The sequence below is a fragment of the Elgaria multicarinata genome, chromosome 6 (genome assembly GCF_023053635.1).
Source record: "Elgaria multicarinata webbii isolate HBS135686 ecotype San Diego chromosome 6, rElgMul1.1.pri, whole genome shotgun sequence".
Lineage (NCBI taxonomy): Eukaryota > Metazoa > Chordata > Lepidosauria > Squamata > Anguidae > Elgaria > Elgaria multicarinata.
This window is the reverse complement of record NC_086176.1, coordinates 84,192,800-84,205,650: the sequence shown is the minus strand read 5'-3', so window position 1 is coordinate 84,205,650 and position 12,851 is coordinate 84,192,800. Positions and strand designations below refer to the sequence as shown.

The 12,851-nt window shown below is 39.4% G+C and overlaps 1 protein-coding gene across 2 annotated transcripts in view; it reads left to right on the top strand.

The window, feature by feature from the left end:
• The window catches only part of CERT1 (ceramide transporter 1), an 82,125-nt gene that overhangs the window by 48,989 nt on the left and 20,285 nt on the right, over positions 1–12,851 (top strand). Inside the window, exons 8-11 of one of the 2 annotated variants that reach the window (XM_063127941.1) lie at positions 4,634–4,726; positions 8,361–8,447; positions 9,277–9,369; positions 9,923–10,000. In XM_063127941.1, the coding sequence (XP_062984011.1) occupies positions 4,634–4,726; positions 8,361–8,447; positions 9,277–9,369; positions 9,923–10,000 (351 nt within the window). The remainder of the gene's footprint in view (positions 1–4,633; positions 4,727–8,360; positions 8,448–9,276; positions 9,370–9,922; positions 10,001–12,851) is intronic. The other variant, XM_063127942.1, reaches the window with a different exon arrangement.

The window sequence follows — 12,851 nt, the reverse complement described above, 5'->3', positions numbered from 1 at the left end:
AACAGGCAGCAGAAAGTTTGAGAACTTGGATTTCAGTGATTGAGAATAGACTTATTTTCCTTGTTCGAGATAATTGTACTCTTGGTGCTTTTTAAAGTGATGATTGTTTTATCAATTTAAGAGAGCCAAATAAATGCAAAAGGGAGTGCAATATAAGCAAAAATGGGTTCATAGGAAAGCAATTGCAGTAGTAGCCATTCCATTCATGACGTCTTGCTGCAAATGGGTATAACCTCTTTTTTCATTATCTCTTGATTATGTTTGATTATAGTTACAACAACCATTCACCTTTTCCTGTTGGGTATAACTGTATTGCATTTCTTAGTGCCTCTGCTTTTGTTTTTAAATGCTATAAAAGTTAAAACCAAATGGTTCCAATAGCTTTCATCCTGATAACTGTATATTTCTTTTTTTTCCAATTAATACTTTTATTTATTTTCCACAAAAAACAGACACATAAGGAAGGTACAAAAAACAAACAAACTATACAAACTACTACACCACACATACATCTAGTAAAATAAACACAATACATAATTTCAATACATATTTCATTTAAAGCGATCTTCATGACAGACGGCAAACATCCGTTGTTTCTATATTGCCAGGTACGAATTTCATAACAACAAGCTAATGTATATATATCAAAGGCAAAGGTACAGGTTATATATAAAACCCACAAACAAATAAATCATCCTTTTGCTGTTCTTGTATATACTCAATAAAAGGTTTCCAGTCCAATACATATGAGGCTATCGTTCTTTCATGTACTAGTGCCGTTAATTTCTCCATCTCTGCCAATTCCATCACCTTGATGCCATTTTCCATTGTTGGTACTTGTGTTTTTTTCCATTATTGCGCATATAGTAGTCTTGCTGCTGTCACCATATGTTGGAATAACAATCTTTTTTCTTTAAATTGATCATCCCCGAGTCCAAGCAAAAGCAATTCTGGTTTCATTTCTATGTTTATCTTTAAAATCTTTTGCATTAATACATGTATTTTAACCCAGTATGCTTTTGCTCTTTTACAAGACCACCACATATGATAAAAGGTTCCTTCTTGTTCTTCACATTTCCAGCAGTCCTCCAAACAACCACTATACATTTTTGCTAACTTTGATGGAGACATATACCATCTATACATCATCTTACAATTTTTTTCCTTTAGTCTGGTACTTAATGTGTACTTTAAACCGTTTGTTCACATATTTTTCCATAATTCAATTGGAATCTTATGCCCCACATTGTTTTCCCATCTGACCATACAGTCCTTCATTTGTTTTTTCTCCCCCTCCAGCTGTAATAACAGTTTATATACTTTACCAATAAGATGTTCATCATTAGTACATAATACTTCTTCAAACAATGATTTTGACCCCTCAAATCCTCCCTCTTTTAAATCACTCTTAAACTTCTCCTGGATCTGTAGATACGAAAACCATTGACATACATGTCCTTCTTTTACCAACTCTTCTCTTGGTCTCTCCTTGGGTTGTCTCCAGGACATCCCTATATTTTAACCATGTGTGTCCACTTGATAGTTCTCTTCTGAAAAAAGCTTCTTGAGCCGACACCCACATTGGAATCTTCTGATATAAACTCAATTTATATTTCTTCCATACATTCAAAATAGACCTTCTAACAAAATGATTGTTAAAGTCCACATTGACCTTTGCTTTCTCATACCACAAATATCCGTGCCACCCAAATCTTATATCATGCCCCTCCAACTCTAATAGCCGTCTGTTCTCCAACACTACCCATTCTTTCATCCACACCAAGCAACATGCATAGAAGTACAATTTCAGATTGGGTAGTCCCAAACCTCCTCTTTCTTTGGCATCTTGTAGAATTTTAATTTTTATTCTTGATTTTTTACCTTGCCAAATGAATCTAGAAATATCTCTGTGCCATTGCTTGAATGGTACATCCCCTTTTACAATAGGTATTGTTTGGAACAGAAATAATATTTTTGGCAAAACATTCATTTTTATCGTGGCAATTCTTCCCAACAGTGATAACGTCAATTTCTCCCATTTAGCTAGGTCCTCTTTAATTTCATTCTATACTTTCACATAATTATTAGCATATAACATACAGTTCATATTTGTCAGCACAATTCCCAAATATTTAACCTTTTTCTCTATTAAAAAGCCCATTCTCGCTATCAACTTTCTTTGTTCTTGTATTTCCATGTTCTTGGTTAATATTTTCATTTTCTGTTTGTTAACCCTAAACCCTGCTATTGCACCAAACTCTTTAAGTTTACTCATCAAGGTCTCAACTCCTTTTAGAGGGTCCTCCAGTATCCGCCATCTCTCCCCGCCTCTCTGTCTGCTAATAACTTTGCCTCTTTTTTCAATGCTAAAATCCAAACTATCCGCTCTGATCTGGCCAGCTCTGCTCCTCTTTCAGTTCCTGTTCCTCATATGTCGGTTCCTCCTGCAAATTTCTCTGCGTTTCCTTCGGTCTCAGCGGATGAACTGTCTACAATACTGCGCTCTTCGAAGCCTTCCACTTGTTCTCGTGATCCGATTCCTTCTCGTGTCTTTATTAATCTTATTCCTGCTATCCTCCCTTCCTTGCTTCATATTATTAATCTTTCTCTGTCCTCTGGTTCATTTCCTTCTGCTTTTAAACATGCTACAGTCTCTCCCATTCTCAAGAAACCTACTCTTGATAGGCTATCTCTGTCTAACTACCGACCTGTCTCTTTGTTGCCGTTTGTTTCAAAGATCCTGGAGCGGGCGGTCTACTCTCGCTGTCTTGACTTTCTTTCTAGTAACTCTGCTTTGGATCCACTTCAATCTGGATTCCGTCCTCTGCACTCCACCGAAACAGCCCTTACTAAGATCACCAATGATCTCCTTACTGCCAAGTCTAAAGGCCATTATTCCGTTCTTATTCTCCTTGATCTAACTGCAGCCTTTGACACGGTTGATCATGATCTTCTCTTAGATTCCCTTCATGACCTTGGATTTTGTGGCTCTGTCTATAACTGGTTTGCCTCCTATCTAGCGGGTCGCTCTTTCAGTGTGTTGGCTAATGGCAGCTCGTCTTCCTCCTTTCCCCTTTCAGTAGGGGTTCCGCAAGGCTCGGTGCTTGGCCCGTTGTTGTTTTCCTTATACATGTTGCCCTTGGGCAAGCTTATTCAATCTCATGGCCTCCAATATCATCTGTACGCCGATGATACACAACTATATCTGTCATCTCCGGAACTTTCTCCTGATGTTCACGATCGTATCTCGGCATGTCTTTCAGATATCTCAGCTTGGCTGCTTCATCGTCGCTTGAAACTCAATATGGCAAAGACTGAATTGCTAGTTTTTCCTCCTAAACCTTCTCCTCATCTCTCATTCTCTCTTACTGTCAATGATGTTACGCTTACTCCGGTCAAGGAAGCTCGTAGCCTTGGCTTTATATTTGACTCCTCGCTCTCCTTTATTCCTCATATTGAGGCAGTAGCTAAATCTTGTCGATTTTTCCTGTATAATATTGCCAGGATTCGATCATTTTTGTCTGTCTCTTCTGCCAAGACGCTTGTTCATGCACTGGTTATTTCACGGTTGGACTACTGCAACCTTCTTCTCTCTGGCCTTCCTTCTTCTCACATCAGTCCGTTGGTTTCTGTTCACCACTCTGCCGCAAAGATCATCTTCTTGGCTCGCCGCTCTGACCATGTTACTCCGCTTCTGAAATCTCTTCATTGGCTTCCAATTCACTTCAGAATCCAATATAAACTTCTCCTGTTAACCTTCAAAGCTTTTCACGGTCTAGCTCCTTCCTATCTCTCCTCTCTCATCTCACACTATTGCCCCGCTCGTGCTCTTCGCTCCTCTGATGCCATGTTTCTCGCCTGCCCAAGGGCCTCTACTTCCCTTGCTCGGCTCCGTCCATTTTCTTCTGCTGCCCCTTACGCCTGGAACGCTCTTCCAGAACATTTGAGAACTACAACTTCAATCGCAGCTTTTAAAGCTCAACTAAAAACTTTTCTTTTTCCTAAAGCTTTTAAAACTTGATGTTGTGCAGACTTTATACTGTTAGTTTTACCCTACCCTGTGCCTGCTTACCCTACCCTGTGTCTGTTTGCATTCTCTTCCCCTCCTTATTGTTTTACTATGATTTTATTAGATTGTAAGCCTATGCGGCAGAGTCTTGCTATTTACTGTTTTACTCTGTACAGCACCATGTACATTGATGGTGCTATATAAATAAATAATAATAATAATAATAATAATAATAATAATAATAATAATAAACAAATCGTCTGCAAAGGCCCTCAGTTTGTATGTCTCTTTTTTAAGCCTTACTCCACCAATTCGTTCATCTTGTCTTATCTCCCGGTTCAAAACCTCCAACACCATTTTCTATACCGCCCTAGACCGGAGCTCTCTGGGTGGTTCACAAAAATTTAAAAAGTTCTTAATCATCATTGTATCTTGTCCTTCCTTTGGTATCAGTGTTATATACGTAATAACTGTATTATTTCGTCTTACCATTTAAAATAACTCAACAGTCCACTGTACCTCTGCCTCTTATAATGTGATAGTAACTTATGAAGATACTATTGCAAAGTGTTCAATGTTTGTTTTCTTAGGAGTAAACTTCTTTCCTTGTGTATATTCTTACAGGAACTAGAAAAAAGGAGGAGAATAGAAGAAGCATACAAGAATGCTATGACAGAGCTTAAAAAAAAGTCCCATTTTGGAGGGCCAGACTATGAGGTATGAATTGGCATGCAATAACCCTGTTAAACTAAGCATGGATGGTGTACCTTTTTGTCTGTCTCTTCTGCCAAGACTCTCGTTCACGCACTGGTTATCTCTCGGTTGGACTACTGCAACCTCCTTCTCTCTGGCCTCCCCTCATCTCACATCAGTCCGCTGGTCTCTGTCCACCACTCTGCCGCTAAGATCATCTTCCTGGCCCGCCGCTCTGACCATGTCACTCCGCTTCTGAAATCTCTTCATTGGCTCCCAATTCACTCCAGAATCCAATATAAACTTCTCCTGTTGACCTTCAAAGCTTTTCACGGTCTAGCTCCTGCCTATCTCTCCTCTCTCATCTCACACTATTGCCCCGCTCGTGCTCTTCGCTCCTCTGATGCCATGCTTCTTGCCTGCCCAAGGGTCTCTACTTCCCTTGCTCGGCTTCGTCCATTTTCCTCTGCTGCCCCTCATGCCTGGAACGCTCTTCCAGAACACTTGAGAACTACCAACTCAATCACAGCTTTTAAAACTCAGCTAAAAACTTTTCTTTTCCCTATAGCTTTTAAACTTTGAGTTTGTTCTGACTCTATACTGTTAGCTTCACCCTTCCCGGTGCCTGTTTACACTTCCCTGTGCCTGTTTGCATTCTCTTTCCCTCCTTATTGTTTTACTATGATTTTATTAGATTGTAAGCCTATGCGGCAGGGTCTTGCTATTTACTGTGTTATCTGTACAGCACCATGTACATCGATGGTGCTATATAAATAAATAATAATAATAATAATAATAATAATAATAATAATAATAATAATGAAGCTGTTACGGAAAACTGGATACCACACGGAGAAACTGGAATCCACACCAAAGTTCTTGTTCAAACAGATAGCTTTATTCGCTAGCGAAACAGCAGCACGGGATGAGTCCACGGGCGGCTGCCCTGGGGACTGGGAGGAGGGGCTTTTTATACACGCCCCTCATACAAAGGGAACGCACGCCCCGTACAAAGGGAACATGCACGCGCATACATTTTACACAAAGGAATTGCGTGCGCACCTATAGCAGCATGGCAGAACCTGTTCAAACCTGTTCGGCAGGAATGTCTGCTTCGGACCTCAGGCATGCGCAAAGGGCACGGGGTTCATTTACTCCGAGGTAAGGTCATAACCGGAATGACAGCCGGTTCCCTCACATTCCCCCCTTTGATACACTCTTAGCGAAGGCACAGAGTGCTATCATTATTACAGAGTGTCCTCATTGATAGGAACTGGCCTGTAATCCTGCAAGGCCATTAGGTGCACTGCAGTACGTCTATCTGCAATTTGCTCTATCATGTCTTTCAAACTTTGTATAATCATTGTCATAAGACAGGGTAACAGCAAGCATAACAAAATTCCTACAACAACAATACCGATCACCCCTTTTAGCCCACCAAACCAATTGAACCATGAGCCTAAGCCCTCGGCCCATTCAAACCCTTTCCACGTCTGGACTGGAACATGGGTTAACTTAACCATTCGATTCGTGATGTCTTCGATGACTTTCTTGTTGTCATCTATTTGCAAACAACAATTACTGAGATTAAATTTCCCACAAAGGCCTCCTTCCGCAGCGAGTAAATAATCTAAAGCCAAACGGTTCTGATATACTGCGTTTCTAAGCTGGGTCTGGGTTTTGGATAAGACATTCAGAGCGCGTGCAGTCTCATTGATAATTAACTCTAATACTGCTTGCAACCTGATAATACGGTTTAGCATGTATATTGGTGTTCTGTAACCAAACATGCCATCTTGTGCCCAAGTGGCAGGCCCGTAATATTGGATTATCTGCTCAGGGGGCCAATCTTCATCTGCCCAGTCACCAATTTTTATATTGGTCAGGTCTTTGCGCTTTCGATCATAAACTGTATGACCTAGGCGGACCCCATCAGTTAAAGGGATCAAGAAGAAAGAGGGTCTGATCTCCCCTATGGTACAAGTGCCCTCCCAGGGTTCAGGTAATTCAGAATATGCATAATTTCCACATATCCAATATAATCCTCTGGGGGCTGGCCAGGCGCTATTTTGAATAGTATTTAATCTGGCCTGAAGTGTGCTTGGCCATAGGCGATTAGGAGGTATGACAGTTTGATTTGGCCAATAGGACAAGATAGTTTGGTTCAGCGTGGTAATGGTCTGACATGGGGTTTCCCCGATCTTGGGAGCTCCGGAGGATATTCTTTGGATGCACCACCTTCCAATTAGGGTGTCTGTCAGCATCCACTGACTATGGGGGTTGGGGTCAGTGGTCTCATTATACGGCTGGCTGACATTGTATTCTTGGGCTTCCCAAGGCCATTGGTCTCCTAGGTTGGTTCCTCCACATACATAACAATTAGATACATTCAGAGTCGCAGCGACAGTTTCTGCAAAAGTGACAAAAAGGATGCGCGCTATCTCTGGCACTTCGAAAGGCTGTTCGACTTCTTTCCAAAAGTCTTGGAAGAAGTGCTCTTGTATGGTGTGGCCTGTTTCTACAAACTGAGCGAGTTTTAGGTAAATCCGCCCCAGGGGATCTGCTCCCCGTCCATGAATGCGGAGCCCGAATTGGTTCCCAAAAGTGGTCACGAACTGTTGTGGGTTAAAAACGGTAAAATTCACCAAGTTGCACTGTTGTGCTTTGCAGTCACTGAGGACTGGCACTTTGGTTAAGGAGGCGTGGATTTTACCGAGGGGGGGTGTTGTTGAATAAGTGGCCCACCATACACAGTTCCAATAAGGACAGCTGTTATCGCAATTGGCTTGTTTGGGGATGGTAGACCGCATCGGGTCTGTGGAGGGGCATATCAAGAACGCTCTTCCAGAACATCTGAGAACTACAAGTTCAACCACTGCTTTTAAAGCTCAACTAAAAACTTTTCTTTTTCCTAAAGCTTTTAAAACTTGATGTTGTGCAGACTTCTACTGTTACTTTCTACTGTTAGTTTTTCCCTACCCTGTGCCTGCTTACCCTACCCTGTACCTGTTTGCATTCTCTTCCCCTCCTTATTGTTTTACTATGATTTTATTAGATTGTAAGCCTATGCGGCAGGGTCTTGCTATTTACTGTTTTACTCTGTACAGCACCATGTACATTGATGGTGCTATATAAATAAATAATAATAATAATAATAATAATAATAATAATAATAATAATCTTTTAAATATTTATCTATTCAATATTTACCCTGGATCATGAATAACTGGAAGCAAGGTTTTAGTGCAAGCTTTTTGACAATCAAGAAAAGGTTATAGCTTAATACCTTAATACATCAGCTTAAATACAATTCCTGCTATAATACTACCACCTTAAACTGTTTGCAAGTAAAATTTCTTGCTTAGTTGCATGTTTGCTTTCTCTTCCTCTATGTCTGTAAATGTATGGCTTGCATTTTTTAATTGCTGATGACCACTTGAGTCTAGTTTTTTTTCTTTCTCACATTGGTAATGCCCTTGCTTAACTATGTAAACTTGGTTCAATCTTCTTGAACAATTACCTTAATATTAGAACCCCATGTTCTTGCCACCTTACTGTAAATATAAGAATAAAAGGGAAACATTTTCCTCATGATGAAGAAGTGGGAATTCAATTTTGTACGTATTATTAACCTATCTTTCACTGATCTTTGCTGTAGGAAGGTCCTAACAGTCTGATTAATGAAGAGGAATTCTTTGATGCTGTTGAAGCTGCTCTTGATAGGCAAGATAAAATAGAAGAACAGGTAATTCATGTTTGTGTATGCAATTTAGTGCAGAAACTATATGTTATAGTGGACTGACGGCCCCCTTAAGAACACATAGGAAGGTGCTGTCCAAAGTGTACACTTCTCTATGGATTAAAACAATCCATAAATATTTGTTTATGGAATATTATTTATATTCCACTTTGCTATGTAAAATATTTTTGAAGCAAATATTTATTTATTTATTTATTACATTTCGATACCGCCCAATAGCCAGAGCTCTCTGGGCGGTTCACAAAAATTAAAACCATTCAAAGTATAAAACAACAGTATAAAACCATAATATAAAATACAATATGCTCAACCAGATAAAAACAGCAGCAATGCAAAATTACAAATTTAAAACACCAAGATGAAATGTATTTATAGATTGGCGTCTAAAATACTGGGAGAATAAAAAGGTCTTCACCTGGCGTCTAAAAGCATATAATGTAGGTGCCAAGCGAATATATCTTTATTTATATTTATAAATATTTAGTTATATTATGCGGAACACTATAAGTGAGTAAATTCTAGAATCATGATGGTTTAATGAACACAATGAACTTGTTTGTTAAGTTCCTTACATTGTAATTTTTTCTGCTTTATTAATTCCCCCACCCCACCCTAAAAAAACTTGCATTAAAATAGGAGACAATTGCTGTCTGCTGTCAGTGCAGCCATTATGTTTAAGGCTTTGCGTTTTTAACTTACAGGCTGGAGTGCCATGTCGTGCCTGCCATAGAGAATTGTTTTTAGCATTTCTGTGGTGATGTATTCATGCTACATCCAAAATTGCAGACTAATAAATGTGCTTTTGTTCTTTTAGTCCCAGAGTGAAAAGGTCAGATTACACTGGCCATCATCATTGCCACCTGGTGATGCATTTGCTGGTGTGGGGACACATAGATTTGTTCAAAAGGTAAGATGCTTCCTAGGGTGCTCCTGAAGCAGAATCGTTGTGTTTTTTGTAGTCTGACTAACATAACTGATCTGCTGTGATGCAATCTGTGGAGATTCCTAGTAGGTGTGAATGAAGTCATTCAACTTGCTTATTACTTTGTGGGAAGGAAGCTGTTTTTAATTGTTGGCCTTAAAACACTTCTGCCGTTAAGCGTTTGTACTTGGAAATTAAGCCCCCGAAAAATCACAACTTGAGCCAAAAGCTTTATTTACCAGGTTTCTACGAGTCTTTGCACCCTGTTACGGATTCTGTACTTTGTACTGTTGAACATGTCTTGTCTATCAAGCCTAGCCAGCAACATTTAGCATTACTGGGAAAGGATTCTTTGCAGAGCAGTTTCAAGAGCATAATACATAATAGGTGCATGAAGTCAGCATTTGCTGCTGTACTCGCTGCTTATGGTGCTTTGTTTTTCCTTTTCTTCATTATGTTGTGCTTGGAAGTTGGTACTGAATGCTCTGTCGTGCCTTTGTTCTGATTACTTGGTTTTTTCTTTGTCTGTCTCTGTTAGCCCTATAGTCGCTCTTCCTCCATGTCTTCCATTGATCTAGTCAGTGCCTCTGATGATGTTCACAGATTCAGCTCCCAGGTACCGTATGACTACACAGACTGGCTTTACCATTTCTTTGCGTTTTATTTCATCTTATTTAATGCCTCTGTTCCTCTTGTTAAACATTTGTGCTTGTTTTAACTAGAGTACAAATGATACCACACAGAGGAATTTTGTACTCCAGTACTACAAATGATTATTTCATTGTTTGTACATCTACCACTCCATGCCAAAGTCTGGTTCTGGAGGGGAAAAGGCAGCACTAATTTATATAATAAAGTGATTTTAAAACTTTTTCTATTATTCAGCATCCTGGGTATAAATAATTTTTATCATAAAAACAGAAAAACACCTGGTCTGTGTAGGATGAAGACAAATTTGGTTTCAAAATAGCTGCTGTTGTATATAAATTCAAGATGTTCCAACCCAAATTTAATTTCTGTAAAGAATCAATATATCTGAGTTAATCAGTGCCCATTACACTACTTTAAAATTTTCAAAAGATTGTGTTTGGATTTCCTAATTCTTAAATTTAAATCTAGGCTACATCTATCTTGGCGAAGTTTATCTTGAAAGCTCCAGATTGTTTTGAAAGCTCCAAATATAGTATCTTCTTGTTGAGAATATTTGGGATTCTGATGTATCTATTATTATTATTATTATTATTATTATTATTATTATTATTATTATTATTTATTTATTTATTTATTTATATAGCACCATCAATGTACATGGTGCTGTACAGAGTAAAACAGTAAATAGCAAGACCCTGCCGCATAGGCTTACAATCTAATAAAATCATAGTAAAACAATAAGGAGGAGAAGAGAATGCAAACAGGTACAGGGTAGGGTAAGCAGGCACAGGGTAGGGTAAAACTAACAGTAGAAAGTAACAGTAGAAGTCTGCACAACATCAAGTTTTAAAAGCTTTAGGAAAAAGAAAAGTTTTTAGTTGAGCTTTAAAAGCTGCGGTTGAACTTGTAGTTCTCAAATGTTCTGGAAGAGCGTTCCAGGCGTAAGGGGCAGCAGAAGAAAATGGACGGAGCCGAGCAAGGGAAGTAGAGGCTCTTGGGCAGGCAAGAAGCATGGCATCAGAGGAGCGAAGAGCACGAGCGGGGCAATAGTGTGAGATGAGAGAGGAGAGATAGGAAGGAGCTAGACCGTGAAAAGCTTTGAAGGTTAACAGGAGAAGTTTATATTGGATTCTGAAGTGAATTGGAAGCCAATGAAGAGATTTCAGAAGCGGAGTAACATGGTCGGAGCGGCGAGCTAAGAAGATGATCTTTGCGGCAGAGTGGTGAACAGAAACCAACGGACTGATGTGAGAAGAAGGAAGGCCAGAGAGAAGAAGGTTGCAGTAGTCCAACCGTGAAATAACCAGTGCATGAACAAGCGTCTTGGCAGAAGAGACAGACAAAAATGATCGAATCCTGGCAATATTATACAGGAAAAATCGACAAGATTTAGCTACTGCCTCAATATGAGGAATAAAGGAGAGCGAGGAGTCGAAGATAAAGCCAAGGCTACGAGCTTCCTTGACCGGAGTAAGCGTAACATCATTGACAGTAAGAGAGAATGAGAGATGAGGAGAAGGTTTAGGAGGATCAGTCTACCTTAAATCAGTCTACCTAGTATCAGTCTACCTTAAATTGGCGATCTAGTGTATAATCAGTTGACTTTAAAACAGGATATCAACAAGCTATATTTGTAGGAAGTTGAAAGACACTGGCAATTCCCTCTATTTTGTCCAGCTTTGCCATACTCTTGCAGATGGATTTTCATGAGGTGCTCCAAATTGAAGAATATCTCTCCCATCAATCGATCTTTGAAATAACTGCAGCAGAGAATTTGAAAAACCTGTGTTCAATTGCAAAAATAGGAAATAAAACCACCCTAAAATGGAAAGCCTTTAGACAGCAGAACTTCTGAGTCCTGAATCTGGTTTTGAGAGTTTTGAGTTTTGAATTCTATATGCTTTGGAGAGAGCACCTCCAAAATGCATTTCAAAGAAATTCCACATAACACTATGAAACCAGGAACAAGGAATAATGGTAGGGTGTTGTTGTTGTTTTTTAAAAATGCAAATCCCATTCTAACAAGAGTACAGATCTCAAGATCTTCAGTTATCACTGTTCTTATATCTAGCTCTCTGCTCTTGCAGTTGGAATTCTGTAGTTACTGGAACTCCAACTGAAAATTTTGCAGTACATTTTCCAGACTAGGAAAAGCAAAACTTAATTAATTGTCTATCCTGTGAAAAATGTTTTGTGGTACTGTGGCTATGTAAACCAAGAACAGATTCAGAAGACACATTGCAGCTCACCATGGGTTGTATATATCACAGAATATGCAACACCCGCTTGGGAGGTTGTAGTGTTGTATGAACCCAGTGAGTGTGGGTTATGCAAAGGTTAAACCACCCTTACGTAACCTAAAACGTACCATATGTGGTATACCATAGATTAACCCTTGTATAGCCCACACTCACCAGGTCCACATGATATGACAACCTCCGAGAGGTTGCTTATTAAAAATGGCAGCCACATGCATCCCACACATGCCACAACTTCACCATGGATTAAATAACTCACAGTGGACTGTCGTGTCATGCAAACAGCCCTTATCTGTGTTTACAAATGAAAAATCAAATTATTGATGTGCTCTTGCCTTCTAGAGAAAAATCCCCCATATCTTTCTTCTTACAACAATTATTTCTAACCTTTGCAGTTTCAGGTGTTGGCCAGTCTATGTTTGTATGATGCTCTAGTAACTGAAGATTACCTTTATGATATAGTGGGATGGTAGCAATATTTCATCACTGGCATACACTAGTTTGGAAGGGATCCAAAAAGTGTGCAAAGAGAAGGAAGAGCTGTACCTCATAATCTGG